The 24,186-nt window shown below is 48.7% G+C and overlaps 1 protein-coding gene across 2 annotated transcripts; it reads right to left on the bottom strand.

Moving 5' to 3' along the window:
• Positions 1-83: 83 nt before the first annotated feature.
• Positions 84-23,882, bottom strand: PDZD4 (PDZ domain containing 4). 2 transcript variants are annotated; one of them, XM_053371519.1, is made up of 8 exons: positions 23,462-23,882; positions 11,308-11,579; positions 9,631-9,721; positions 7,930-8,007; positions 6,198-6,260; positions 6,003-6,104; positions 3,635-3,745; positions 84-2,273 (listed from the first exon to the last, which is right to left on the bottom strand). In XM_053371519.1, the coding sequence occupies exons 1-8, from the start codon at positions 23,519-23,521 to the stop codon at positions 939-941; spliced, it is 2,112 nt and encodes a 703-aa protein (XP_053227494.1). In that variant the 5' UTR covers positions 23,522-23,882; the 3' UTR covers positions 84-938. The 2 variants fall into 2 exon arrangements, with proteins under 2 accessions (XP_053227494.1, XP_053227493.1); XM_053371518.1 differs by having other exon boundaries at positions 7,909-8,007; positions 23,462-23,881.
• Between the last annotated feature and the right edge of the window lie 304 nt (positions 23,883-24,186).

Genomic DNA, 24,186 nt, shown 5'->3' on the forward strand with positions numbered 1-24,186 from the left:
GTAGGATTGTGCTACGGTGTGAAAGGATTTGCTGTTTTCTGGTGTTCTATACCACTAAGCTTCAAAAATAAAGCCCCCGTGAAACGGTTTTTTGCAATGAGTAAAAAGTTTTCTTTTTATTGTAAGAATGCAAGTTCAGCCTTGGATACAGGGTTTTACCACAAGCTCTCTGCTCCACAGTCTCTCCCCCCTCCCCCCACTTAGCTAGAGCCCCTCTCCATGGGGCAGGTGGGGCGGGGTAAGCAGGTGACAGAAAATGCAGGAAGAGGACTGTCAGTTGCTTGTGGGATGAGCCGCCAGGGCCCAAGCTTCCATTTAAATAGAGAAATGAAAAAGGAATTGAGATCCACGACCACAAAAGAGAAAAGAGAGAGAGAGAAAGAAAAAGAGGAAAGAAAGATGTCACAATATCCCAAGGGGAGGGGGTGAGGAGTGCCTTCATTGGCCTTGGCCAGTACGGACAGGGTGAGCCTCCTCACTTTCCTTGTGCTCCGCGTACTGCACAGAGAGGAACACAGCTGAATCCTTGTGCTTCCAAATGTGATGTGCTGGGGATAAGCTGGCAAAAGCTCTCAGTAAGGGTCAGGTGAGTGAGCTTCCCTGCACAATCACCTTCCATACAGGTAATCTGTGCGTCGGGATGGGGACAGACCTCTCTACAGCAAGCTCCTGGTTGATGCAGGATCGGGGCTGTGGCCCCTCTTGCCCTCTGGTTCTTAAGGCTGCAAGGGACTCTGGGCTTCCTGTCCCCTCGAAATTTGGTTCAAAGAGCCCAATGGAGCTCCGGCAGCAAACGGCGAACGATTCCTTGGTGTGTTCAAAGAGCAAGCTTCCTGATAACAGAGGAAAGGATTGGCCCATCTAGTCATCTTTCTCCAGCAAAGCCGGAGGGAAGGAGAACATCACCGCAACTCCTTCTGTTGCTCCTCCCAATGCGCTCAAACCGTGGTGACAGACAACAGTGGGTTGTAAACCCTGCGCCCGTCTGCTGAGCGAGTGCCATGCGCCAGCATCTCCTGGATGGTGATCCAGTTGTCCAGGATGCGCCGGCTCCGTTTCTTCATGGTTTTGCGGTGACTCAGGGCCAGGATGTTGACCTCGCCAGACACTCCCCGGGCTTCGCTGCCTTCTCGCTCCCTCAAGCAGTCCAGCCGGCTCTGCATCATGAACTCGCGGCGCTTCCGCTGCTCCCGGGCGCGGATCAGGTGCTGCTTCCGCTCCTCCTTGCTCCAGTACCGCCCCATCTTCATCTCGCTGACGGCGTCGTCGTCCGTCGTCATGCCGCTGCGCTCCTCGCGGATCTTCATGGCCCTGGCTTTGAGCAGCCGGTCCCTCACTGGCCTCTTGGCCACGTAGCGCGTGCCATCGCTGCGCACCTTCACTTTCCACTCCATGCGGGGCTCTCCTTTGGCCCCTAGAGAGTCCTTGCATATGCTGGCTAAGCTCATTGGGCTGATAGGAGTGGGCGTCTCCTCCCGCTGCCGCCGCCCCAAGTACGGGCTGCCTTCCCCGCCTGCCTTGGGGCTGCGCCGCACCCGCTCTTCACGCCGAAATTTGGGCTGGGGCGGCGAAGGCGGGGCAGTCCGGTTGAGGTTGGGGGGCTCTGCCAGGCGGCGCAGGGGGCTCTCCAGCAAGGGGGTGCTTCGGCAACTCTCCCCGGTGTTGTAGGCACTGGTGCTGTCCTTATCGGAGCGTTCTGGCAGCTCGGTTATGTCAGACAACTCGTGTTTCTTCGGTTCACCTTCCAAGGTATACAGCCCTTCCTCCTCCAGCAGCCAGGCCTTCATGCAGCGCTCGCGCAGCTGCTGCATCTTCTGGGCTCGCAGGATGTTGCGGCACTTGAACTCCAGGTGGCGGAGCTCCTCCTCCAGGAGGGCCACCTCGTTGCGGTTGACGTCCAGCGCAGCGCTCACCAGGCCCGGCTCGTTGCCGTTCTCCAGGTGGCACTTTAGCTCCAGCAGCTCGCGGTAGCGCTCGTACTCTTCGTCAGTAAGCCCCGGCATCATGTCGGTGCCCACGGCGCTAGGTGGCTCCCCTGCCAGCAGAGAGTCCATGCTGTAGTGGAAGTCACGGGGCTGCAGGCTAGGCCCAAATTTGCGCAGGGTTCCCGGGGTGTTGGCAGCACTAGGTGCTTCGTCTCCCAGGAGGTCATGTTCAGAGCTCTCCTCGTTGCGAGTGCTTTCATCAGTGCGGCCAACACCACTGTCCAGCTCCTGGCTGTTGGTCAGAGGAGTGGCCGGGTCTCCAGGAGGCTTTTCTTGTAAGGGTTCATTCTATGGAGAAGGAAGGAGAGGGGACCATTCAGAGAAAAAAGCATGAACACCACCTTATGCCAGGCTTCTGGCCCACAATTTCCTACATGACACCTTTGGGTGACTCATAGACAGACCCCTGATTGGCAAGGAAGCTTCTACAGGTGCAAGGACGAAATGCTGCCTGAGGGGTATGTGTGTGAAGCCCATTCGCTCCTGCACTCTAATACACCCTATTATACACTGGGGTGGCCACTGTATAAGTTGCAACACAGCAGGGATCCTAACCTAATCAAGTGTCTGTGAGTCAGGGACAGGGCAGCCTTTCATTGAAGTCATTGCTAAACAACCTGGAGTTAGAAATTGTTGCTAGTCTACCGCGGTTCATCCAGCAACATGCAGGTAGATCTTGACCTATGCAGTAATGCGTAAGCTGAGACATAGAGAAATGGAAGCGAGTAACTCAAGTGCATAATAAACTGAGAGATCTGTTGCTGCTCAGAGACGGGAGCAGGGAGACTACCAAACCAAGTGAAAGTACAGGCTTCTACCTTCCTACCAAGTGGAAGCAAAGGCGTCGCGTCATATTGCAAACCTTTGAAATGAAAGTTTGGCAGCCAATCTAAGCACCCCCATGACCATTCCAGGTTGAGTCAGCTGGGATTTGCAGTAGTCAGGGCTGTAGCTCCATGGGATATGGTGTGCTTTGCGCCTGGCGGGCAGCTTCCCCATCACAATCGTGAACTAGGTGGACCAAAGGTCTGACTCTGCCTAGAGCAGCTTCCCCATTGGTTGAAAGTGAGCTTATCCTTTAATGCACATGATGAATTTCTTTTCTAGACATTCTATCTGTACATGATCCCACCCTAAGTCACTCCCTATCAGGTAATACAATGTACCCCAGAGTTAACCCTTTGCTGCTTCTTGTGTCTCAAAATCCTGCAACACATACAATATCCTAGTGTGGGGGGGGAACTGCATGCTTAGAAGCTAAATCTGGTCCCCAGGCCTCCTCTCTATTCTCCCCTTGGGACGCTCCTCAGGCCACACCCCTCTCCCTGGGGTGCCCTCCTCTCTGACCCTGCTCTGAACCCTCCTTTAGTGCCTTTTCCAGGCTGGAAAATCTCTGAGGGGTGATGATGCCTCTTGCCGGCCTGGATGGAGGTTGGGGAGTTTTGTGGGGGATGTATAGAAACCTCTGGCTTTCATGGGTTTGGAGTTTAGCCTTCTCTACAAAGATGAAAGTCTCATCCGTTGCTCCCATCTGCTTTTGCCTCTGGTCCCCAGAAAGTTGCCCAGGAGAGAACTCTTGGTTCTCCACCCCAACTGCTTTTCAGAGCAAACTGCTGACTGCCCGCCACTTCCCCTTCTAGACCACACACCTGCTGGTCTGGTGGAGAAAGGAGCCGCCGGGGCTTTGTTCCGGCTTCGTGTTCAGAGCCAAAGTCATCCAGGAAATCCTCACGGTCACTGTCCTTCCAACGCTTGGACAACTGGAAAGGTGAAGAGAACAACAGTCAACATGGCTGGGAATTCCCCTGCCTCGCCCAGGGCTGGAGACTTGCTTGCCCTCCAGATGTTGTTGAACACCCATCAGCCCCAGCCAGCAGGGCCAATGGTCAGGGGTGATGGGAGATGTAGGCCAGCAACCTATGGAGGGCCCCAGGTCCCTATCCCCGGCCCGCCTTCAAGGAGCCCCAACCAAGTGACCTTGCATCAAATTCACACACTATGAACTTTTTCTTTCCAAAACAAGTGCAATATGTCAGTAAGGGAGTGAAATCGAATGCGTTTTACAAAGCGTGTGCTTTTTGGGTAACTCTGGAATCAATGAGATCCACATTCAAATCCTTGGGCTCTCAGCCCCTGGCTCTCAGCCTAACCTACCATCCAGAGTTGTTGCAATTGCAAAATGGAGGTGGGTGGGGGGAAAGAGCCATATACATATCTTGCTGTGAGCTCCTTGGTGGAAGCAACACCAGATTTAGGGCGGTGTGGGTGGTTCCCTCCCACAGGGCGCTGAGCCAAGGGGACACAAAATTGAGAAGATATACTCTGTTTTTTCTTCAGATCGTACGAATTAAGAAGTTCCCTAACTGAGAAGAGTGATCTGGGACTGCCAAATTCAGGGTGCCATAACACCAAAGATGACCAAAGTCCATCCCTGGTGGAAAGACTGGATAAAAATATAAATGAAGGGTGGAATTAAATGTAATGGCAAGTGTCTCATTTCATCGGCACAAGGATTTCTGCTTGCACTGTGGGAAATGATCCCCTTCTTCCCTCAAGCCCCCCCAAAATCTGTTCTAGTAGTTCCCCCAACCCTTTGGAGCAGATTTCGGGAGGGGTGTGCACAGGGGTTGGGCGGGTTGTAGAAGCAGAAATCCTTGCCCTGATGGGACATGGCAGTTGGATACCACCCAAAATGCCGGGGGGGGGATGGGCAGGGGAAAAGAGTGGCCCCTGAAACTATCCTTCACCCACTAATTCACAAGGCTAACAAAAATGGTTCAGGACCCTACGTGTTTGCCTTGCAACATGTTGCTCCATCCTCAGTATGAAGTTTTAAATATAGGCTTGAGTAATACAAACTAAATGAGATATCAAGGGAGCCCACCTTCTTTCACCAGGGCAGGGGCTTGGGGGGCTTATGGAAACGGACTTGCTGCTGCTGCTGCTGCATAAATGTCAATCCATCCCTGTCCTGGCTGACAGCCGAAGCACCGGCTGTTTGAAATCAGACATGGCTTGATTATTCTGCAGCCACCCACTTTTGCCTGCTAGAGGAGAGCAGCAGCTCCCAATATATATATTCCAATATTATTACCTGGGTTGCCTCTGTCCTTAGTTTGGATCTGCCTACTTGCTTTCTGCTTTAATTTTTTAAAAATTATAAAATTATGTTTGGAATTGGCACATGATCAGTTTGCCAGAGTTTTCAATGCATATCTCCACAGAATTGCCAACATCGACCAGCACCTAAATACACTATTAATATAAATCAGTACAAAAATGAATCCTGATTTGATTGCACAAGGATTATTTTGTGCTGTGATTTAAAACCAATGTGCAGTTGTAAAAGAGAGAAAGCAACTAAAACTGCAGGAAGTTGTGGACATACAGGCATATGACCCAAGTCCAGATATAGTGTGTGTGTGTTTAAAGGAGAAGAATGGGTTGCTAATGCATCACTGCTGCTCTGGAAACAAGGGCAGCTTATTCATAATTTTAAAATCAAGAGTGAGAAATTCAGATAGGGAGGATTTCACAAGCACCCCTAAATAAGAGTAGGCAAGGCTCACCAGCAACTCACACTCCTTCTCAGCGTCAGACAAGGCAAACAATAAATATGCCAGTCCCTTTGAGCCTCTCTCTCCACGCCCCAGACTGCAAGGGACATTGGCAGGAGACAGCCTACTTCCATGCAGCTCCATAACAAGCAAGCAAAGAGACACTCAAATGCACCTGTTCCCTGAAACACATTAAACAGCTGCAAGTTTCTTTCTTACGTGACAGGTTTCAACAGCTGAGGTTTGATCCAGCAGCCTATCTCCCCATCCTCTGACTCTGGGACCAGAGGAGGTTGCCTTACACAGACTCAGATAACTTGCCCCAGTCTCTCCTTGCCCTACCTGAACATGCCAGAGATTAAACGTGGTGCCTTCTGCATGCAAGCCTTGTGCTCTGCTACTGAGCTTTGGCCCTACTCCATTCACCTTCTGCTTTGCCATGCATCTAAAGACCTCTCACCTCAGTCTCAGGCCTAGCCAGCAGCAGAGAAATATTTGTCCGCTCCTCCTGGGTGAGAATTGCTACAGCCTCCTCCCGGTTTTGTACCTCCATGCCATTTATCTAGGATTGGAGGAAATGTATAGAAGGGCAAGTTTAAATTTGTGCATTAAATTATCCTTCTTAACACCCACCACAGTCGCCCACAGGATTCACCTGGATTATGCGATCTCCTTCCCGGATTCGCCCATCCTTGGCAGCAATGCTGTTAGGATTTACCTGGCGTAAGAAAAATTAAATGAGCGTCAGGAGGTGAACTTAAGTATGCTGCTTCCTAGTTTCTCTTCCAGCCTGCTAAGAACCTACTAATCTTTGAATGCTGAACAGGGAACCCAGGACCCCTGTCCATCATCATAACTGTAGCACACACCAGACCTAAAATCCCTTCCCTTAGACGCGAGCTTGAACTTGATTCTGCTTTGCTCTCTTACATCTTAAGACCTGGAAGAAGTACGTGCATAAGGCCTGTTTCTCCTGAGTGTGTACCACAGCACTAGGCAATGCAGCACAGGATATGGAACAGTATGGAAATTAACTCTCCATCTAATGCTAGTTGATCTCCAGAAGTTGCTCTTTTCTAAAGGGCTGCCTTGCCAGCTGCACACTGGTATAGCAAGGATACACTTGTTCAAATCCCTCAGTGTTCCACGACACTCATTGGGTGGTCTTGAGCCAGTCATACCCTCTCTCAGCCAGCTGGGATTGTTGTGAGGGTAAACAGAGGGTAGAGGGATGGATGGGTGCTAGAATGAAAATGCAATACCTAAACGATTTAGAGTCAAGTGTCTTGGAAATTCCATGCCTGCCTAAAAAAATTATTCACAACTGCACCAACAGATAGGAGAAACAGTTCCATTAATTACTGAAGAGCTCCTTGCCAGGATGCACTGATAGCTTTAGGGAGCAGTTGATGAAAATGTCTTAAGTTGACATCTTCAGCTAAGCAGGGTTCTCCAGATGGCACAGTCTACCTCTGGCTTTCTGTGGTGATAACTTGGTGCATTCTGTTTTCCCTGCCTCCAACTCTTTTCACAATAGCTATAAATTCAGCTGTGCTTTGAGCCCAGAGTACCAAAGATGCCCCCTGGGATACTCCCCACACAGTAGCCCCTAATGTTCCTTGGGCATATGCAGCTAACACCACACTTACTAGGGCCAGTGGTTTGTAGTAATTTAAGATCATACTATGTGGTGGCGTGGTAGCACTCCTGGTTATATTCAAAAGCATGCTCCTGGAATCTTGACTTTGGGGGCAAAGTAGAGGCAATGCTGATTGTATGAATGCAATGAACATGCATGGCTGTTACCGTATTTTTCGCTCTATAAGACGCACTTTTCCCCTCCTAAAAAGTAAGGGGAAATGTGTGTGCATCTTATGGAGCGAATGCAGGCGGGAGGCTCTGCTCAGCGCTCCCTTTAAAGAGCTGCGTGGAGTGTGTGTGTGGCTCTTGGGAGCTTTTCCTCAGGGAAAAGCCCCCAAGAGCCGCACACATGCTCCGCACGCTCTTTAAAGGGAGTGCGGGGACCCTGAGCAGCACCCAGACTGCAGCAGGTGGAGAGACAGAGTTCAACCTGTGGCCCTCTAGACTCCAACGCCCATCAGTTCCAGCCAGCACGGCCAATAGACAGGAGGTGAGCAAGGTTCCCCATCCTTGGTTTAACCCAATCCCAAAGAAATCTCCCTCCCTCCCTCTCTCTCTCATACAGGCTTACTTTTTGCTCCTGCTGCTGCAGCAGCAATGAAACCTGGAGCTCCTTGCTCTCCACGGCCTCATAAAGCTCGACAGCAGCTTCCTCCCGCCACTTGCCTGCCTCTGCCTCCCCAGGCCACACATCGCACCCCACCAAGAGTTGCCCCCTCCCCCACCTCTCCAACGTAGATGCCTACATCGTCCTCATCATCAGTTCGGTAACAAACCATCAGGCCCAGCTTGTCCCGGTGACTGGATTTGTACAGCTCCACCTCCTGTGGGATAGAGAAAGCACCAGGCAAAGTCACACACGGTTGCAAGCCCTGAGCCAAGGCAGGAGAAGAAGGTTCGTTTTCACAGACCTTCTCAAGTACATTTTAATGCTTCATTCAGTCAGCCCAGGTAGAAAATCATAGCTAAACTGTCCCTTTAGTCTCTCTGAATTGGCCCTACTTAACTTTCCCATCCTTTCCTAGGTTTGCAGTCAAAGGTAAATAGTGCCAAGATCTTCTACAGGGGTCATTGTTACCATTATTTAAATTTATATACTGCTTGGTAGTTGAGCGACGCTCAAAGTGGAACCATCTGTAACCACCTTAGGATCAGTTCACACCTGCATGCTCATCATTAATGTCAAGAATGAATGTGTGAATGATGCCCATCACAGATCAAGCTTATTCCAGGAAGAGTGTGGGTGCAGCCCCTATATGAGCAAAACCCTTAAGGATAAGGAGAACAAGTGGGGCTGGTGACAAACTGTTGCAGTGTCTTCTTCCTCCAGAGCAGGAGTGCTCCTGTTCTGGGTTCCAATCAGCCATTTCCCCCAAGCAGGGCATTCCATTTCCTCCCCGATTCTGTTTTTCTTTTCCAGTTATTATTGTGCTTACTGAGCATGCACAGTCCTCTTTGGGCTGTGGAATTGCCCCCTTAGAATTGATTTTTAAAACTTCTTTGTACTTTTAACAAATTTTCAGATTCTGAAGGCCCCCTGTTGTTTGTCACTGGTCCCCTTTTGGTTACAATCCTGGTGGCACTCAGGAGACCATACTTCAGCTCTTTCCTCACTCCAAGCTGCCTCTCGACAGCAAGTGGTTATTAAATGGAAGCAAATGCTCATGTGGACCTGACCTAAGAGGGATGAAACAGGGCTCACTGGAGATATGAAGCACTGAGAAGCAAACAAGCAGAGCACAGGCCACCTCAGTGTTTTCCACAGTGCCACCAGTCTCCTCACTGGAAGGCTATATGTTGTGGAAAATACCTGCTCTGGGATTTGGGGGACCCTTGCGCAAGGCAACTTTGGGGTGAGATTTGCCAGCTAAAACTTCTTCTATGTATGCAAAGTTCTATGCAAAGTTGAGAATGGCAGTCTGTAGGGTGGCAGGCTCTTTGCCAGCTTTGGCATCCTTGCCAATGCCCAACCTTGCAGCTCTGTGCAGCCAGCCTGAGACTGAATGTCTTGTAGAAACACAGCACCGCATTAAATAACTGAGCAATGTGCTGCCATTTAATGGTACCCAGAATGGGCCACTTGACATGGTTTGCCTCGCTCTGCCTAATTGGCAGGGGGCCAGGCCCTGCTTCCTGATCTGTGGATATACAGTGGTGCCTCGCAAGACGAAATTAATCCGCGAGTCTCTTCGTCTTGCGGTTTTTTCGTCTTGCGAAGCACGGCTATTAGCGGCTTAGCGGCTTTAAGAAAAAGGAAACAAACTCGCAAGAACTCGCAAGACATTTCATCTTGCGAAGCAAGCCCATAGGGAAAATCATCTAGCGAAGCGATGCAAAAACCGAAAAACCCTTTCGTCTTGCGCGTTTTTCGTTTTGCGAGGCATTCGTCTTGCGGGGCACCACTGTAAACCCAGAGACTGCCTCTTTCAGCTTCATCACATTCTCACCTCATATTCCAGCTCCTCTGCCCGCTCAGTCTCTGGGGCACCTCCTTCCATGAATTCCACAGGGTCATAATATTCATGCCCAATTGAGGGGCTGTGAAGAAGGAAAGGCATAAAGCAGTTAGGTGAAGCATCCATTTGCCACTCAGGACCACCGTTACCCTTAGAAAACTCCCAGAGCAATGTCTGCACATGAACATTCAGCACATGCAAATTAGATGTGAAAACTTGATCCTGGGACCTTGAAACACGAGGTTTGGTGGCCGTGGTTAACTCAGGGGTCAGGGAATTTCATTTGTACATGCATGTGCTTTTTAGCCAGGCTGCATAATATAGGAAAAGTGAACTCAAGAAGCCAAGAGCAGCTGCGACAGCTACACAGCCCTGATGCTGGGAAAAGAGGCTCATCATATGAGAGTGAACAGGGTTGCCAGCTGATAAGGAAAACAGACTGGCCTGCCCTTGTGAAGACATTTATAGGCGTTCAGGTGTTGTTGTTGTTGTTAATACCCCACCCATCTGGCTGGGTTTTCCCAGGCACTCTAGGCTGCTTACAGTATATATAAAACATAGTAAAATATCAAACATTAAAAACTTCCCAATACAGGGTTGCCTTCAGATGTCTTCTAAAAGTTATGTATCTCCTGAAGGGAGGGCGTTCCACAGGGAGGGCACCACTACGGAGAAGGCCTTATGACTGGTTTGCTGTAACTTCTTGCAGTGAGGGAACCAGCAGAAGACCCTCGGAGGAGGACCTCAGTGTCCAGGCTGAACTATGGGGGTGGAGATGCTCCTTCAGGTATACTGGACCGAGGCCATTTAGGGCTTTAAAGGTCAGCACCAACACTTTGAATTGTGCTCAGTAACGTACTGGGAGCCAGTGAAGATCCTTTAGGACTAGTGTTGTATGGTCCCGGTGGCCACTTCCAGTCACCAGTCTTGCTGCTGCATTCTGATTAGTTGTAGTTTCTGAGTCACCTTCAAAGGTAGCCCCATGTAGAACGCATTGCAGTAGTCCAAGTGGGGAAGAACCAGGGCATGTACCACTCTGTCAAGACAGTCTGCGGGCAGGTAGGGTCTCAGCCTGCGTACCAGACGGAGCTGGTAATCAGCTGCCCTGGACACAGAATGGACCTGCACCTCCATGGACAGCTGTGAGTCCAAAATGACTCCCAGGCTGCACACCTAGTCCTTCAGGGGCACAGTTATCCCATTCAGGACCAGGGAGTCCTCCACACCTGCCCACCACCTGTCCCCCAAAAACAGTACTTCTCTTTGTCAGGATTCAACCTCAATCTGTTAGCTGCCATCCATCCTTCAACTGCCTCCAGACACTCATACAGGACATTCACTGCTTTCACTGGTTCCAGTTTAAAAGTTAGGTAGAGCTGAGTGTCATCCACATACTGGTGAACACCTGGCCCAAACCCCCTGATGATCTCTTCCAGCAGCTTCATATAGATGTTGAAAAACATGGAGGAGAGGACAGAGCTGAGTTTATCTCAGTGCTGCTAACTTCTGCATATTGAGCTGCTTTAAAATACACAACTACAGAGACTAGTTTAAAAACTGGCAACTCTAAAAGGACAGAGTAGTAGGAAGGGACCATGGGGCTATAACTAATGGAAGGGAATGGAGAGCGAATGCAATGGGGAAGGTTTTGCTTGGGGGAGCACTCACAGATCAGGCAGCCCATAAGGTTCCAAAGTCACAGCTGGGGGGCTTGGGGGGTGCATCCTGCCTAGCCCCAGTAGGTGTTCAAAGGTGATGTCTGTCTGAGTTCCGCTGTCCACCAACGTTGTGGGGTCCCCCTGGGGGGCAGCTCCTTCACTGGCACCACCCCGGCTGCGGGGGCTGCGCCGCAACACCTGGATGACCAGAGGCTCTTTGGAGCACCGCAGGGCTTCGAGGGTTTGCTCCTGTGAGAGACGGGACAACTCCCGACCATTGACCTATAGAGGAAAGGAGGAAACAGACAGACAGACAGACCGATAGAGCCTTGTAGGTCCAAAGTCTGGTGCTTCTTTTCACCAGTCCACTGAGAACTCCAACCCGCCCCCTCAGATAACATTATTCCTGGAGTGGTTCCCTTCCCTCCTGAGGGATGCGTAAGAGATGCACTCATGTTGGGTTCTGCATCTGCTCAAGGTTTTGGCTTTTCTTCAAGAAATCTGAGCATTCAAAAAGTACCCGCACCATCCTATCTGCCATGTGTAACCTGCAGCTCACTCCTCCACAGCTGACCAGGCTGTCACAAACAATCCCTCCTGCAGGGAAGGCCTCCACATCTTCCCACATCCCATCCGGGCAATGCTTGCTTAGAGCTGATTCTCCTCCTCCTTCTATGCAGTTTCAGTCTTTCACACACCCATTCAGACCAGGTTTGCCCAAGACATTTTGCTGCTTGAAGACCAGGGAGCACATCTCCATTCAACCCACAGAAGCCAACAGTGGAAACCTGCTTCAAAAGTGGAAACAGGAGGGCATGCTCCGCTGCATATAAGTGAGGGGGTGAAGGACAGGCTACATGGCTGGCGCTCACACTCAGCTCCATCCTCCGACAGAAGAGAATGGCAGGTCCACCTGATATTGCTGCCCTGCATATATATCCAAACGTCTGTTGCCAGGGGCACCTGCTTCATTCTAATGGTAAGACCGGCACAAACATGAGTTCCCTTCTCCCAGCTGACAGTGGCATTGCCACCTTTCAACATGGCAAATTATTGGTGGTCCAGCCATTCAGCTAGTGGGGGAAAACAAGTAGAATGTCAAGGGGCTTACTGCAAACATGCTGTGATAAAGAGATTCTAGCAACAAGTACTTTAATTATTTTAAATATAAGGATAAAAGAGAAATGCCTTGTGGCCTTTATAACTCCTTATTATTCTACAATACAATGTCAGTTTTCAAACTGAGCGTTACAAAGTAGTGCAGTGCACCGGGGTGCTTGAAAACACACACTCTCTCTCTCTCTCTCTCTCACACACACACACACACACACAGAGAGAGAGAGAGAGAGAGAGAGAGAGAGATATCATGCAGTTTTAGACACACACACACCCTATTTCATAGAAACATAGTATTGTAGAGCTGGAAGGGACCCTGAGGGTCATCTAGTCCAACCCCCTGTAATGCAGGAATCTCAACCAAAGCATCCCTGACAGATGGCCAACCAACCTCTGCTTAAAAATCACCAATGGAGGAGAGTCCACAACCTCCTGAGGGAGTCTCCTTCACTGCCAAACTGCTGGTGTTTAGTCGGCATCTCCTTTCTTGTAACTTGAAGCCATTGGTGACCAGTGACCTCTCATTCACGTAAAATATACTTTGGTTGTCTATCAGGATTTTGTTTCCTATGCATAATTACTATCAGGGCTAGTACCAGATTTTGAGGGACCCTTGGCATAGTACTGGAATGTCCACTACCAGTCAGGGCAGGTACTGTATAGTCCTACCTGGACGACAGATCTATAGGCATTACATTTTGGGTTACTTAAATGGTGGACAGCCACCAGGGATGAGAGCCAGTGGCCAACCTGGCTGACTGCTGGCATAAGGACTGGTTACCAGCAAAGACACACACGAAATGAATGAACTCCTTATTGGGAGTTTCCAATCATTCTGGAGAGAACCACCAAAAACAAGGGCACCCCAGGGATATTATGAACCAGTGGCATCCTAGTTGACAGGTGCACTGATCTTAAGTCACACTATTTCTCTGTCTAACTCTTCCACAGAGAAGCTCAGTGCAGCTATTTCATTTTGTCCCGACACCACAACCCTCTGAGGTAGGCCTAGTTCTTACTGAAATGGAAAATCTGTGTGAGTTACACCACAACCACTTATGACCGCAGCTGGGGATTCATCTGAGTGATGATTTGCTCTTTCAGCAAAATAAATAAACACCATTTTTTGCACATAAAAATCTTGCAGGGAAAGGGTTCAATTAGAACTCCATCAACGCACCTCTTTTCCTTGTGATACAAATTGCACACTCCAAATCCTATACTTAAAACAACAACAACTATTTTGTTTGCCTACTCAATCATTCAGTGATCCAAGCCACACTCTTCTCATGCCAGACAATGGCCAGTTTTAAACTTGAATAATTGTTGTCTACCATGCAGCTGTTAAGGGCACGGGGTGCTTCCAGAAAATATGACAGACCTACTACTCATGTCTAGGACTGCCAACTTCTCTTCTGGCAAGGTTCCTCTGTCATCACTAACCTCAGGGGTTCCAGAGGGATAGTCCTGTAAGCAGTGTCAGAAATCCCCCAGGCACCAGGTGTGCTTTGCTACTGGCAGAGGTCCAGTTGTGACCATGTGGAGATCTGACATCTCCACCTGACTGGCCTCTCCAGCTTTCTTAAGCAGATAAGCGGAAGAGCATATTTATTGCATTTATATCTGACCTTTTTCACCTTTTTCTCCAAGGAGTACATGGTTCACCCCCCATCTTGGTTAATCCCCACAACGACCCTGTGAGGAAGGTTCAGAGGCTGTGACTGACTCCAAGGTCACCCAGTGAGCTTCATGACTGAGTGGGGATTTGAACCCTGATCTCCCAGGTCCTAGTCTGACACTCTAACCACTACTCCAAACTGGCTTCCTGGGTATTTCTGCTATGGGGCAGCTATATAAATTAGGTAGGTAAATAAATATGGGGAAAGCAAAATGTCTCTTGGAGAAGGATCTGAAATATCTTCCTTGAAGCTTAAATTTGTTTTATTCTGGATTGCTTTATTTGATATTTTAATTTGTTGTAAAGCACTTTGATATTTTTCTCTTTAAAATATAAAGGTGTATATAAACAAAATGAATAGCAATAATAATAATAATAAATTTCATTGTAAAAAAAGATGGCGCCTAAACATTCTGTTGTGGAAACCATAACCTTTGTTTAACGTGCCATTTGGCGGTTGGCTCATATATCTGAGTTTCTAACACTACCTACCTGTAAGTCTGTGGCAGCAAAAGCAACCTCAAGATTGTTGTAACAGGAGTGACACTTGCCTACTCAATATGAGTTTACCCACCTAAGGAATTACATATTTTGTCCTGCCACACCTCCTCCCTGAACACTTTGGGCCATTTAAAGGTACCCATTTTTATATTCTTGTACCAAACCAGGCCTAAAACCTAGTGAGGACCAAGAGCCAAGTGCTGAGATAAAAAAATGGCAAGGAAATTCTGCCCCAAAATCTGGCTGGAAGCCTAGCTGGAGCCGAACAGCAGGCCATCTTGGGGGAAACCTGCTCCTTTGTTTACCAACAACTGGTATTCAGATGGATAGAGACATAGGCAGCTGCCCTATACCAAGTCAGACCAGTCAGTATTGTCTGCACTGACAGGAAGCGTCTCTCCAGGGCCATTCCCAGCCCTATTTGCAGGGACTGAACCTGAGATTTGTACCACTGATGTGGCTCTTTCATGGAGCTTCTGTTTAGCAATCACAGTGGACAATCACTGATACAGCACTTGTGTACACCATTTACAGAGTTTTAGGATTAGACGGTCTATAAATCTTTGCAGATAAGTCAATCAGTCCTCCATGAATTTGTTTCAAGCCATCTGAGGCCTGGCCAATTTGTACAAAGTAAGAATAAGGTAGCAAAATCCTGAAGTGGGAGAATGACTTGTACCAATGTAAATGATTTCAAGCACAGTGGGGGGCGGCACACCAAAATTTCAAAGACTCCCCTCTAAGAAATTCCCTACAAATAGAAAACTAATTGAGGCAGGAGCAGACTGGGACACAATTCTTCTCCCTGATGTGCTGCAGGAGATAGGAGAGAGGGTGGGAAGGATTCCACCCCCCAGTGGAGGAAATATGAAAAAAAGGACCCCCCCAACACACACACACACAGTTTGAAATGATACAGTCTCTACACCAGGGATTGCCAATGTGGTGCCCTCCAGATGCTGATCACCCTTCAAACTGCCATCACCCTCCGCCAGCATGGCCAGAGGCCAGGGATTGTGGTGCAGTCCAACAGTATCTGGAGGGCACCATGTTGGCTACCCCTGCTCTGCTCCATGACCTCAGGGCTCCATCACCTAGGGTGGCCAGATGGAAGAGAGGAGAAGAATGATCCTGCACCTTTATACAGAATGGAAGATGGAAGTCATACCTGCTAAATTTCCCTCTTCTGCACATCTATTAAAGGTGCAGCAGGAGGAACTCTGTGTTCCCTGTCATCTGTCCACCATATAGGATAGGTGTGTATACAGGGAGGGCCTTTTTGAAGGCTGAAACTGCTGGTTTACACAACAGCTTTGTTCCAGGACATGCCATGAGGCAACGGGCCCTAATCTTGCCAGGGGTTACTGACTGTCAGCCTCATGAGCATGTAAACAAATTGGAGTCTGTTTCAGGGGATGTTGTCACAGGATAACTGATCATGTAAAAAAGCCATTACAGCAGTGGCAGTAAAATAAGATAAGGGACTTGCTTACATATTCAGAGATTGCTTCAAAGGTTGTCACAGGGTTATTATTATCCCCTGAGGCAGAAGTATCTGTTTACACATAGACAAAGAATGCCAGGGTGCATTTTGGACTTGAATCCCTGCTATCTTGGACCACTCCGTTAAATTTTGTCTGCGGAGAACTCTATACTCTGTTCAGCATTTGCATGTCTGGTGGAAGAGATTCCAGAGCCCTTGACTTGCTCCTTGCCTTTAACCTCACTTCAGTTGCTGATTTGCCCCCAATTATAGAAGCAAGTTAGAGGCCAAAACAAAGTAGAGGGTTGCTATCCCAGGTTATCTGATTATGTAGCTAAGCCCAAGTACTTCAGCTCATAGAATAATTGTGGCAATAGCATGAGCAACCCTAAGGCTATGGCACAGTGGATCACCTATGCTTTTAGATATACCGGTACTTGCCAGCTTTTTAAATTTCTGGAATTGTGCCTAAGTTCTTAACAGCAGCAAGATAAGAGGAAATTCAGTCAGTGTATCATTTCTGAACATTTCTGTCTAAAGCCTAGGAAATATTTCGCCTGCTGAATTTCTGATACATAATTAAAGACCCGAAGAAAAAACACACCCTTGTACAGTTGTGTGATTTGCCTCAGCACAAGCAAATACCCAAGACATCCCTGATGCTCTCAAGTATCAGTACGTAAAGATCATGAAATGTTCCACTACCCCTCATTCAAACATTTATTTAATCTCCATTTTATCACTCCTCTTTTCCAGATGGGAACCTGAAGGGGAAATAAAGTCATTCAGGTTGTCCACGGACTAGGTAGTATCTGATACTGGCTGTCAAACTCTTACCTATTCCAAACCCTGGCAGTTTGTGGTCCATTTTGTCTTGCCAAAGGTCCATGACAACACGCCCAGTTTCCTGTATGCACAATGCTCTCTCATGCACGTAACTCAACACGTTACTCAACAGACTGTAGTTATTGTGGGAACCTACACAAGAACCACTTCATTATGCGTCATGGGTTGATGCATCTGTAGGTGCGTCATTGTACAGTGTGTGCCCTCATACAATGCGCAGAGCAGTTCTGTGTATTGCGTTGTCTTTTGCTGCACAGTCTTGTGTGCGTCTCCCTCTCTTTCTCCATCACTGCAGCTGCAGTTGCCATGGAAACTAGAGTGATTGATACAGGCATCTGCAGCTGGGGAGAAGGAAAATATGGGGAAAGGGGATCAAAAGCTGAGCAAATCTCCTCCCCACTCCCTCTCCTCAAAGTCAAGGGTATCATTAATTCCCATTTCCTCTTCCACTATGAAATATGGGGTGGGGGGAGCCACCAGGACAGCAGATGGATTGCCTCTTCAAATGGAGGGTCATCCCCCAGAACTGGAGAGGGAGAGCTGTGGGCCGGAGTGGAAAATAACTGAGAGGGGGGGCGGGAGGAGTAAACTGATGATGAGGAATCCAAAGGGCTATAAGGTAGAGAAATGAGGCTGCATGTTTAAAAGCTTGAAACGAAGACCCTAGTCTGGTGGTTTGGGGAGGGGCTGTGGGTGGGAATGAGGAAGATGTTCTCTGCCTCAGGAAGACCCTGCAGGAATTTATAACAAATGCTAATCACATTCCTGCAGGCAGGTCTGGAATGAGATCCAGCCTCAGGCCTTCAGCAGATGGTTCCCACAGCTTCCCTTTGTGTGTTTCTTTTCTTCTTCATCTTTCCCAAACTGCCTTTCCAGCAACTCTCCCCGCCTCTCCTCCTCCCTCCTGATCCCGACTCTATAAGCCTCCTGGAGAGCCTTTTCTCTAATGTATTCTCTGAAGCCTTGGGCGCTTCTTATATTTTATGATTCCTCCTAGCTCTGACCAAAAGCTCCCCCATTCCCCTTTTTGCAAGAATCTCTGGCTAGTGACCAGCGTTAGAATGCGCAGCCTTGTCCCACTGCAGCAGAGAGCGTGCAAGCGAGGGGTGGTGGTGAAAAGGCATTTAATTATTTTTGTGTGAAATGTGGTTGGGTCTGGAGTGTAGAAATGTAACCCTGTATGTGAGTAGCACCTATGAAATCTCAGGAATCATAGCAGTTGTGACTTTGTAGACATATGGCATTGTTTGCATGTGTAACTACTATTGGGGTGTGTGTGTTTTTGTGTGTGTGTTATATTTAGATCTCTGTTTTTGTCTGGTCTTGGTGTGTGGGTGTCCATACAGAAAGTGTCTGCAAAAGAACTGTCTGGAAAAGTAATTATTTGGTGTGAGCAATGTGTGTATGTGTACACAGAGAGAGACACAGAAGAGTTTAGCCAATATTGCAAGAGGAACAGTGTTTACACACTTTTATGGTTCTATTTTCATCCCATCAACTTCTGATAAAAGGAGCTATGCCCTGTTTTGTCCATTTCTCTTTGTGTCTGGCACTGATTATGTAACTATTCAAATTTAGACAAGGCATATACTGTATTTATGTCACTAGGTTTCTATCTCACCTGCTTTGTGTGCATTTCTACAGGTGTGCTTGGTCTTTTGTGTTTAACCTAGTTTGCATGTGATTTCATTGTTGTCTTTGGTCTTTTTGTACGAGGTGTTCATCCAACTGAGTTTCTCAGAGAACCCGTGCACCAGGCAATTCTCTATCCCATCTCTTTATGCAACAACTTCAGAGAAGTTCTCTGTGACATCCTCAATAAAGCAGTTAAATCCTCTACTCAGACCATGACACTCTTAAGCCACAAGTACCAATATGTATGCCCTTTGTGGAAAATACATCACCAGTCAGCCTTGTATTTGCAAAAATTCCTTTACCAGAGACAGACAACCATCATACTAGACAAAAGTTGTCCTAGTGAGTCTCCTGAAGTCAGAATGGTGACAGGAGGCTTATCTGAGTCTTCAAATGGAGCTAAGCTAATGCCTCTGAGAAACTCAAAAGCAGAGTGTGAAAGCAACATCGCTCATTGATGCCTGGCATTCAAAAATATACTGACTGAACATTTCGCTATCATAGCTAGTAACCATTTGCTAGGCCTCTCTTCTAATAACCTGTTTTTAAAAGCCTCCTTTTTAAAAAGCCATCAGGGGTAGACTTTGGTAACATGGTGCCCCAAGTGAGGACAAAGTTTGTACAAAATTAGTTATTTTCACAATAATTCCTTTTGGTACAGTTGCTTTTTATGGCTCTTCTCAGTAGCTACCCGTATGATTTTGATTTTGGTATTATTATTATTATTAACCCTCTCAGTTCAGCATCCTGTGCGGCAGAACCGCTGGTACCACCCCAAATCCAGTGCTGTAAAGCTACCTGGCCATCATCTTGTGGCTATAAACTCCCAAGTTAAGTAAGCTACTGAATCTCACACATCCTGGATCTGAGGGTAAGAAGCACAAGAAAATCATATTGTGTGCTTTAAAGATGCACAAGGAAGGTAACATAGAGCAAAAGCAGATAAAACAGGGTAGCCCTGCTGGCCAGTAGGTAGCCACCATCAACCAATGAGAAATATGGATCCACAGCCCACTCCCACCCCCGTGTCTGTTATAACCAGGGCTTTTCTCCTAGAAAAAACAGGTGCCAGTACTGACCATGCAGTTGTTACAGTAAGTGCCACACTTTTAACAACAACAGCAACAACAACAAGAGATGCCGGTAACCTTGAGAACCCCCTGAAAAAAAGCATTGGGAAAAAAGCACTGGTTATAACTAGGGAGTATCAATAAGGTCAGAATTAACTAACCAGCAGCCTTCCAGGTGTTGCTAGATTACAACTCCCATAATCTCTGGCCAGGGGTCATGTTGTCTTGGGCTGATGGGAGTCCAACCTGGCAGGCCACAGGCTCCCCTGCGATGTCCTGTATTGATTGGGAGGAGCCTGAGAAGATCACAATTCTATTTCATCAGCCCCTGGAATGCGGATGGAAACCAGAAGTCAGTTCCCCTGTTTGTATGTCCATTGGCGGCTCGCCACTTGATTACTCAATGTTTCGTGACTCAGACAACTACGTGAATTGGCTCCACTGAGAAAGCTGTGTGTACAAGGTGCTATGAAAGCTCAGACATGCATGTGAAGTCTTACACTTGATGCTGCTGTTAGCAGGTGGTGAACAGGCACTGTGGAATCAAGCCAGGCAGGGAGGGACTCAAAACACACCCCTTCGCAATGGCCCCACAGATCACTCTTAGCACTTTGAGAACAAATGACCTGTGAACTTGACAGGAACAATTCCCAAATCTCAGGACTCCAAAGCGTAAGAAGCATCTTGCCTGCTGTCAGAGCCCAGGGTGAACCTGGAAAACCTGCGTTCCAGATCTGCCTTTAGGTAGAGTACCTTCATTAAAACGAGAATGTGTGAAGCAACCCTTAAAAACCAGCCATTATTAATTCACAGTTTAACGCTAATATTGTATTTCAGAACTTATTACTTGGCTCTCCATGAAACTTGTTATTTATTATTTCTGATCATCCACATTTGTCACAGCTAGGAGCAACCCCCCCCCAAAAAAATCCTTCAACTTTCTAAAATTTGCTTGTTTAAATAAGCAAAAATCTGTCTAGTCAATGCATTTCTACTTTTGAGCTTCCTTGATTTCCTGTGCACTAGACTGAATATGTAAGCAAACTCTAGTAAATGAAGCCATAAGAATATGAATCAGCAAAGGTTTTCTGAAAAGGTTCCTGATGGCAGAAATTTTAATCTAGAGCCTCATTTCCAAAATGAATCTTTAAATGCTATTGATAAATTGTAATAACTATGCTTACAGCTTAGCTTGGAAGTATTAGCATGCATACCACCAAAGAAAACTCAAAACCAGATTATTGTAGCTAGTACTGGAATCATTTGTGATAAAGGGCAGGACAGGTAGGTAAATAAATGGCCCCTGGCCATTCTCCAAAGTGACCAAGAGATGAGGCAATGCAAAGCAGAGGTGCAGAAGAAGCCTCAGTTCTCCAGGTCTGTTCCCTCCACTTGTTGGAAACTCAGCCTGAAAGACAGGGCTTCTGAGGAAGTTAGATGGGGTGGGAAACAGCAAGAACCCCTGTGCACTTCTCATGGGACAAGGCTCAGCCTCTCCCCATTCCTCTCACATAGTGATGCACACTCAGTTAGTTTTGTTATAAAGAGACAAAGAAAGAAATGACTTCCGGTTATCTCAGTCTGATAATAAGTACGTTTTGGAACCAAAAGCTTAGTTCATAACAATATTGGCCCTTCTCTGTAAAACAGAGGGGTGGGACCTGTGGTCCTCCAGATATTGTTAAACTTCCATCAGCCCCAGCCAGGATGCCCAGGGATCAGGGATTACAGAAGATGTTGTCCAGCAACATCTGGAGGGCCACAGGTTCCTCATCCCTGCTTTAAAATATTATAATGAGACCATTAGCTAATCTGACCTTCCCTATTGGAAGGAAATCTGGTTCCCACTATTAAAAACTGAACTGGAATTATGAAAGAACACACACATCCCTTCAAAGTAGACCTTGCACACAGGTAGACTAAATACAAAGACTGCCAGGGCAAAAAGAAGGCACTTATTTGACATGGCTCAAAAGAAGAGGAAACTTTGAAGGCAAACACCGTTAAAGCAGTCACCTCCCATTTTCCTTAGTCAACACAACAGGATCCTCTTTGCTAGATTACTGGTTGCAATGTTCAAGTAACAGCCCAAAGAAAAGGATGGGTGCTTCCAGAGATGGATGTTTAATGTGGGATGGGGGCTCCTCGTGCATGCATTTTCTCCACAATGTCTCCACGATGTCTTTGTCATCAAAATGCCAGCTGGTAATTCCCTCCCCACTTTGGTCCAGAAATCTGGTACTTAAAAAAAACACAACCTGTTCCCATTTGCAATATCTGAAAGACTAATTTACAATATTACGCCGTTGTCTAGAAGACCCAAACACGAATGCTTTCTCTGTGTATGTAAATATATGTATTACTGAATATGCAGATATACATGGCATTGCCTATATATATAAGTAGGAGGGGTGTCAGGATAGTAGGCGAAGATGTTATGAGCACCTATACAGCATAAACCATAACTTTGGGGTCATTTCTCTCACTACACATGGCAGGCTTATTTGCCACTTGTACACTGCCTGCCTATGAATAAACGCCAAGGGAAGAGATTTAAAAAGCAAGCCAAAAAGAAAATATACTGTCTCTTTACTGTGCAAACAAGAACATGTAAACCTACAGTTATATCCAATAGCCATTACAATGCACACTGGCAAATATACTGATGCCCATGCACACAGAAAGGGGGGGGGAGAGAGATTGCATCTGGGGGGCACCATGTTGGCTACTCCTGAGCCTAGACACACCACCTTCATTCTCCCTCAAGGCTTTCTCTGTTGCCCTGAGTCCCAGAGTCTCAACCAACAGTTCTGACAGGACCAAGTTAGGGATATGGGAAGGTGCCTTTGTACCTGTAATCTGGGGAGGGGAGGGGGAGACCAGGATGGATGGAATATATAAATGGGTAGAGAGGGGAGGTGGGGGAGAGAGTGGGCAGAAAAGAAAGATATGAATGAACACGGGCTGACGCAGACAAAAAAGAAGGGAGAGAGTCTGAAAATAGATACCTGAACAGGCAGAGAAAGGGCAGGCGGGTTAAGCAGATGCAGAACCATACAAGGACTGAGGGGTGGAAAGTGAGTGGAGATGAATGGATGGATGGATGGATGGGGGGGGCTGGGGCTGGTGTTGAATGAATGCCTCCCTCGTGTGCGTCTGTCCCATTCCCTCTCAGACCCTTCCCCATCCTTTGCTTCCACCTCAGCGGCCCTTTGCCATTCCTCCCAATTCCTCTTTCTTCTCTTTCGCAGAAGCCCCCTCCCCATTATTTCAGGCACTGTGTGGCATGGGAAAAGGGGGGGGGAGTTGGAGAAGGACCAGTTGCTAGGCAACCTCCCCCTACCTGCTCCCCTCCCCCACTGCAGCATCACCCCCCTCCAATGCCACAGAACCTCCTCCCCAGAAAATCAGGGATTCCTTCCCTGATGTGCCCCCCCTCCAATAATTCCAGGCCGCCTTCTCTTTCCACAGTGCCCCCCCCTCATTCCCCACCCCTTCTCCTCCTTTACATGCAAAGGGCTCTTTCTCACGTCCAGGACTGTCACCCCACCCCGCCCCACCAAACCCCACCATCCAGGAACCCCTGGAAACTCTCGACAGCCTTGCCGAGCCTTCCTTGTCCCCAGACAACCCCCCGGAGCCCCAGCCCCCTTTTTATCCCCACAAGTACCACAAACGCGCCCCATAGGCAACCCCTTCTCGCCCCCGCCCTACCCCATATGCAACCAACCCCATTCCCCTCCCCTCCCAGAAGGGCTTCCCGCCGGTCACCCCCAACCCCAAGTCTTCTCCTCTCCCGCCCCCTTTCTCCCCCCCCCCCCGCGGTCCCCCTTACCTGCAGCATGACCCTATATTGTTCCTCAGGCTTCTCCACCACACACATGTTACATCCCATGGCGAGGCCGCGGGAGGGGGCGGCACCGGGGGGGGGCGGCTGGCAATTCGGGAGGAGGGTCAGCTCATGGGGACCCTACGGGTGGGGGGCGCGGGGCGCTCGCTCTCCCGGCCCCCCCACCACCCTGGCATAGCCCTGGGCAGGGAGGCTGGGGTGCCCTCCGCTCGCTGCGCCCCATTCAACCCCCGGGGGGCATGGCGGCGGCGTGGGGGGGGGGCGCGGCGCTGGGAGGTCGGCCTGCCCCGCTTCGCTGGGGGTCAGCCGGGGTCCCCTCCCGGAGGAGCAGCGCTCTCTGCCGCGGAGAAGCGGGCGCGCTGGTCCGCCGTCTGCTCTGCCTCGCTCCCTCGCTCCGATTACCAGAGGGAGGGGAGGGGGACGCGCCGCCGCCGCCGCCGCCTGATAAATATGGATGACTTCGGGGAGGGGGCGAGGCGAGGGGAGGCGACTCCGAGCCCGCCCCAGTCGCTCTTGGCGCGCTTCGTTGCCCCCTCCGGGCAGAGCCCCCTCGGTCGAGTCCTTCCCCGCCAGAGCATCTCTCCGCTCTCTTGCGACCCTCTGCCCACAGACGCCCCTGCTCCGTGCCCCTTATCGCAGCGGGCAGCAAACTTTGTCAGCAGGGGGCCGGTCCACTGTCCCTCGGACCTTGGGGACCATATTGGGGGGGG

The sequence above is a fragment of the Podarcis raffonei genome, chromosome 17 (assembly GCF_027172205.1).
Source record: "Podarcis raffonei isolate rPodRaf1 chromosome 17, rPodRaf1.pri, whole genome shotgun sequence".
Classification (NCBI taxonomy): Eukaryota; Metazoa; Chordata; class Lepidosauria; order Squamata; family Lacertidae; genus Podarcis; species Podarcis raffonei.

Coding starts and splice junctions, on each gene's coding strand:
- PDZD4 (XM_053371518.1), bottom strand. CDS start 23,521: ATGGGATGTAACATGTGTGTGGTGGAGAAGCCTGAGGAACAATATAGG. Junction 8,008..9,630: donor CAGAGGAGCTGGAATATGAG/GTGAGAATGTGA, acceptor TCTATCCCACAG/GAGGTGGAGCTGTACAAATC. Junction 3,746..6,002: donor TGGCTAGGCCTGAGACTGAG/GTGAGAGGTCTT, acceptor TCACCTTTCCAG/TTGTCCAAGCGTTGGAAGGA.